Below are 6,395 nucleotides of genomic sequence, written 5' to 3'. Positions count from 1 at the left end.
CAAACAGTGCAAAAGAAAGGAATGACACTAGAAATAGTAAAAAGGAATAAAGCCTTAAAGTAACTTAGGAAGAGAATTTACCCCAATCTTAAGAATATAACTGGACTGAAATTATAGGATTTGAATCTAAGAATATTGTAACTAAAACTGATTTAGTGCTGATTTAAACTGCATGTGTTCACTTGGAACTGCCAGAGTTATTGTTCACACCTTATGTGTGCAGTCCTGAGCTCACTTTACTTGATTTACTAAGTTATTTGTCTTAGGGTGGACCCCAAGAAGGAACTTAGATGGCATGATGCTGAGCATTACAGGACCCACAGGACCTTTAATAGGCAGCAGGTTTAAAACAAATAAAAGGAAGAAGTTCTTCTCACAGCGCACAGTCAACTTGTGGAACTCCTTACCTGAGGAGGTTGTGAAGGCTAGGACTATAACAGTGTTTAAAAAAGAGAACTGGATAAATTCATGGTGGTTAAGTCCATAAATGACTATTAGCTAGGATGGGTAAGGAATGGTGTCCCTAGCCTCTGTTTGTCAGAGGATGGAGAGGGATGGCAGGGAGAGATCACTCGATCATTGCCTGTTAGGTTCACTCCCTCTGGGGCACCTGGTATTGGCCACTGTCGGTAGACAGGATACTGGGCTAGATGGACCTTTGATCTGACCCAGTACGGCCGTTCTTATCCTCCAACCTGAGTTAGGTGCCAGATGTTCCTATACAATCAGTGGGGAGAGCTAGGCAGTTAAAACTGTGATCCAACAAAACCAGCTTTCTAAGCAAGGAGCTGCTTAGCAACCAATGGAAGATGCCAACTAGCCATCTGTGTCCTAAGTCCAGGCTGCGGGAAGGAGCCTAGCTCTGCTTAGTGATTCAGGAATAGGAACCTGCCTTGGGAGATGGCTTAGGTTCCTAAGGCATTTCTTTCAGGAATTAGGTTGGTGCCTGCCTCACTCCCCACAAAATGGTTGGAGGCGGAGATGGTGATGCCTCTATTACAACTTTCACCAGGGTGTTTGCAGCAGTTATCTGGGACAGAGGCTGATTTAAGCAATAGGTTACATACCACAGTTAGTAGTTCTGTAATTTCATATCTGAGTTCCTTCAAAACTCTGGGGTGAATCCCATCTGGCCCTGGTGACTTATTACTGTTCAATTTATCAATTTGGTCCAAAACGTCCTCTACTGACACCTCAAACTGGGGCAGTTCCTCAAACAGAGCTATGAACTACACATATACTTCAAATTGCAAATATCTCCTGGATTCATGGATCAAGATAAAGGGCCCATGCAGCCTGCCTGTGCCCAGCTTCCAGAACACCCAGAACCCTCTGGAGGCAGGAGCTAATGAATCCCGCTCCCCTCCTGCGCTCTGCTCTGGGGATGAAAACGTGACCCGGGGGCGGGGGGATCCAGCCAGAATCTTTTTCCAACCTTTGTCCCACAGAGCAGCGCCCCTGCTGCCTGCCAGGGCTGTGTCTCAGCTCAGCTAGAGTGATGGCGCTCTGGTCCCCAGAGCATCTCCCCAGGCTCCTGCTTCCCACCCAGACTGCTAGGAGAAGGGAAGAGAACACTTGCTCGCCAGATGCCTTGCACAGGGCACCCAGATTGACAGGGCACCTTCAGCAGAGGCTGGGAGAAAGATGGCTCTGACCCACTCTCTGAGCTTTCAGTTCCTTCTTGGGACTCCCAGCATCATCATGCCCCGGCAGAGCTCTGGGAGACACAGACTTCACACCAAACACACAAACAAAAATATTAACAATTTATTTGTATAAAAAGAAACATTTAGGTAAAAATGTCAATGAGATATAAAAGACTCACCCAAAAGCTGATTTTCCAGAAACACAAGCCCCTGCCCCTCCCCATGATCCAGAAACAAGGAGAAAATCCCTGCCAGGGCAATTATTTCAGGAATAATCCCAGTGGGTCACAATTTCATCTGAGCCCCTTCCTGAAAACAGGGATAAGAGATTCCAGCTACAGACCTTCCTTTCCATTCAGTAACACGCTCCCCCTGACAGAGAGAGCTGGGAAGGGACAGGAGAGCATCAAATAGTTATAATAATGGATGATAAAAAGCAGGGCTGGTGCAACCATTTAGGCAACCTAGGTGGTTGCCTCAGGCGCTGGGATTTGGGGGGCGCCATTTTCTTTGGCAGCGGCCGGATCTTCGGCTGCCCCGGTCGCTGCCAGCATTTAGGCGGAGGGAGCTGGGGCAGGGGAGCGCGGGGAGGCCACCTGCAGCAAGTGGGGGGGAGGGGGCAGCAAGCAGGAGAACTTCCTGCCCCAGCTCACCTCTGCCTCGCCTCCTCCCCGAGCACGGCGTGGCTGCTTCACTTTTCCCGCCTCCCAGGCTTGCGGCGCCAATCAGCTTAGGCGCCGCAAGCCTGGGAGGCAGGAGAAGTGAAGCAGCCACAGCGTGCTCGAGGTGCTCGTGCGCGGAGCAGGGATGAGCTGGGGGGGGGGGGGCTTCAGGGCAGACGGTGGGGAGCTGCCGCAGGGCGGGAAGCGCCTCAGGGCGGGGGGGAGGGCAAGGTGAAAATTTCGCCTAGGGCGCAAGACATCCTTGCACCGGCCCTGACAAAAAGGCTGAGGTGTTTAATGCCTACTTTGCATCAGTATTCACTAGTCTGACCAGATACTTAACATAATTAATATGAACAGGAAGGGGGAAGGAATTCAAGCCAGAACAGAGAAATAACAGGTTAAAGAACAGATACAGAGGTAAGATGTACTGAAATCGGCATGGCCTGACAAAAATTGACTCTAGACTAAGGTACTTAAGTAACTAGTTGAACCAGTCTCTGAATCATTAGCGATTATCTATGAGACCTCAGAGGACGGGTGAGGTCCCAGAGCACTGGAGTAGGGAAAATACTGTAGCTGTCTTTAAAAAGGGAAACAAAGAGACCTGGAGAACTATAGACTGGTTACCCTAACTTCAATACCTGGAAAGATACTGGAACAAATTGTTAATCAGTTTGTAAGTATCTGCAGGGTAATAGGATTATAAGAAATAACCAACATGGCTTTGTCAAGAATGAAGCACGCCAAACCAATCTAATGTCCTTCTTTGACAGGGTTACTGGTGTAGTGGCCATGGGGAACGCAGCAGATAGATCTTGATTTTAGTAAGGCTTTTGACAGTCCCCTATGACAATCTCAGAAAAACTAGGGAAATGTGGTCTAGATCAAATTACTATAAGTTGAATACAAAACTGTTGGAAAGTTCATACTCAAAGAGTAGTTAGCAATGGTTCATTTTTAAACTACAGGGACATAGATAATGGGGCTCCTCAGGGGTCAATCATGAATCTGGTACTATTCAATACGATCATTAATCACTAGGATAACAGAGTGGAGAATAGGCTTACAACATTTGCTGATGACTCCAAGATGGGAGGAATTTCTAGCACTTTCGAGGACAGGATCAGAATTCAAAACGACCTTGACAAATTGGAGAATTGGTCTGAAATCAAGTCAATAAAGACAAGTGCAAAATGGTACGCTTAGGAAAGAAAAAATCATTTGCTTTCTAACTATTCAGGTAGATAAGCTCTGGAATAGACCTCCAGGGGAGGCCGTGGAATCCCCATCATTGGAGGTTTTTAAGAAGAGGTTAGACAAACACCTGACAAGGGTGGTCTAGGTTTACTTGGTCCTGCCTCAGTGCAGGGAATTGGACTTGATGGCCTCTCGAGGTTCCTTCCAACCCAGGGGTGCTGGAACAATTTTTATAGAGGCGGTTCTGCGAGCCACTGAACTAAAACTATAAACCTTTTATATAACAGAAACCACTTCAAGCCAGGGGGTTTGGCAGCACCCCCAGTTCCAGCACCTATGATCCAACCCTGCATTTCTGTGATTCTACAAAACACAGTAATAACAATAATAAAAATAATGATGTTTTCCCTCCCAAGTACTTGCAGTCTCCTGAGCTACAGAACACACAGTAATTACCAGCCCCTTACAACTCTCCATGGAGTTTGACAACTATTATCTCCACAGTAGAAATGGGAGAAATGGACAGAGAAAGGACGGGAAGTGACTGGCACTAACTCACACCCAGGAGTCCTAACTCATTTCCCCCACTCTCCCCTCTAACCACTAGACCACACTCCTAAAAGGGCATCCCCCAGAGTTCCCACCTCTCTGGGGAATCTCCACCATGAATTCCCCAATCTCCAGCTGCCCCCATCACTCATGACTGCATAGATTCCAATACACTGAGCAGCGCTCCGACATCCTGTTAGTTCAGATTGGCAACTCTTCCTGCTTTGTAACTACAGCCCCAAAGGGCCCCTTGCTGCTTCCCTGAATAACATTCCCCTGTCCTTGCCCCGAGATGCCCTAGGAGCTGCAGAGACAACTCAGGCACAAACTGCAATGGGGCATTTTTACCTCTCTTCTAAATTGGAAAGTGCACGTAGATCCCATAGAAATGTCCTCCACTAATCCCATCGCCTGCTCCCCTCAGACCCTGAAATCACCCAGCTCCCCAGTGCTTCCTCCTCTTCTGCCGCTGCCAACTATCCCCCACTGAAACTGGAACCTTTCATCCACTTGCTGCCCCTACACAGACCCTCCACCAATGAAGGACATTCACTCTTTGCTTCAGGAGAGCACAGACCCATTGTCCCATAGTGAGAGCTCCTGCCAACTGCTAGCCTGTGTGGAGTTTCTGGTGGGACATTAGAGAGACCTTCACCTTGTAGCTTTTCCCACAGACAGAACATTTATAGTTTCTCTTTGTGTGGGCTCTCTGATGTGAAATAAGTTCTGACCTCTGCTTGAAGCTTTTCTGACAGACAGAACATTTATAGGGTGTCTTTCCAGTGTGGGTTTTCTGATGTTTAATGAGGTCAGAGCTGCTAGAGAAGTTTTCCCCACACTCAAGGCAGTTAAAGGATCTCTCTGGCCTGTGTATTTTCTGGTGTGAAATGACGTGAGCCTTCCGACTGAACCCCTTCCCACACTCAGGGCAGTAATAGGGTTTTTCTCCTGTGTGGATTATCTGATGATTCATAAGGTTTGAGCTCTGCTTGAAGCTTTTCCCACACTCAAGGCATTTATAGGGCCTCTCTCCAGTATGGATCCTCTGATGTCTAATAACAGCTGAGCTGTCACTGAAGCCTTTCCCACAGTCAGGGCAATTATACGGCATCTTTCCAGTGTGCATTCTCTGATGTTTAATGAGGTGTGAACTCCAAGTGAAACTTTTCCCACACTCAAGGCAGTTATAGGGTTTCTCTCCCGTGTGGATTCGCTGATGTTTGTTTAGGTTTGAGCGTTCACTGAAGCCTTTCCCACATTCCAGGCAGTTATAAGGTCTCTCTCCTGTGTGGATTTTCTGGTGTGAAATAAGGGTTGAGCTCCGCTTGAAGCTTTTCCCGCAGTCGGGGCATTTATAGGGTTTCTCTTCTGTGTGCACTCTCTGATGCACAATAAGGGTGGAGCTCCGAGTGAAGGATTTCCCACACTCCGAGCAGTTATAGGGTCTCTCTCCTGTGTGGACTCGCCGATGAACAATCAGGGATGAGTCATTACTGAAGATTTTTCTGCACTCAGCACATTCATATGGTTTCCCTTTAGTGCAGATTCCTGGCTGGATCATGTCTTCAGGAAGGTCCTTCAAACTAACCCCTTGGTCACTGGATTTACCCTGTTGTCTCTCTCCTGAGGAGGTTCCCTGCTGCACCTCTGGCCTGTGCTGATTTTCGCAGGCTTCGCCCTGCTCAGAACTCCAGGAAACATCCCCTTCAGATCTTCCCGATAGTGTTCTCTGTGCTTCCATTTGCTCAGGACCTCCCTGATGAGGATGCTCCTCCTTGTTCTCACTCACCATCCCATCACCTGACATGACAGAGAGAGAATCCAGACAGGAGTCAGTCCCTGCACTGGAAGAAGAGCGCAATGAAGCAGAGAAACTGCCAGCTGGCTCAGCAAGGGTTAAAGAAAGTGTTTGGGTTAACGTAGCCCCACCCCTATACCTGCAAACAATGCCAGGACTGGAGGGAGGATAAAAGAAGGGACCCTGGTTTTGCTCAAGGCTGAAGGAATGGAGCAGTGACCTGCCAGCCAGGGCAGACACCTGGAAGCCAGCACTGGCTCCCCAACCAAGGGGAGACAGTGAATGAACCCCCAGCACCAGAGGTAACAGACTGAGCGGACCCCAGAGATATTGTGGGGCTCGTCCTCACCTTGCCTGAAGGGACCTGGGACCACACCAAGGCATGTCCCTAGACCCAAGAGGGAACCGTATGGGCAGCAAGCCACCAGCAGGTTGTACTGGAGGGGCCATGTCCCAAACTGAATGGATTTGTAGGAAGAAGCCCAGGGCAGTGTTCTAACTCCCTGCCGGGAGGGATGCCAACCCCACCCTGTTCAGGGG

The 6,395-nt window shown here is 48.6% G+C and overlaps 1 protein-coding gene across 1 annotated transcript in view; it reads right to left on the bottom strand.

Moving 5' to 3' along the window:
• Positions 1 to 2,493: 2,493 nt before the first annotated feature.
• LOC123346785 (zinc finger protein 850-like) overlaps positions 2,494 to 6,395 on the bottom strand; it is a 48,370-nt gene continuing 44,468 nt past the window's right edge. The window contains exon 3 of the mRNA XM_044984246.1: positions 2,494 to 5,857. Coding sequence (XP_044840181.1) covers positions 4,668 to 5,857 — 1,190 coding nt within the window. The 3' untranslated portion in view covers positions 2,494 to 4,667. The remainder of the gene's footprint in view (positions 5,858 to 6,395) is intronic.

This window comes from Mauremys mutica, chromosome 12 (genome assembly GCF_020497125.1).
Source record: "Mauremys mutica isolate MM-2020 ecotype Southern chromosome 12, ASM2049712v1, whole genome shotgun sequence".
Lineage (NCBI taxonomy): Eukaryota > Metazoa > Chordata > Testudines > Geoemydidae > Mauremys > Mauremys mutica.
This window is presented reverse-complemented; position numbering and strand designations above follow the sequence as displayed.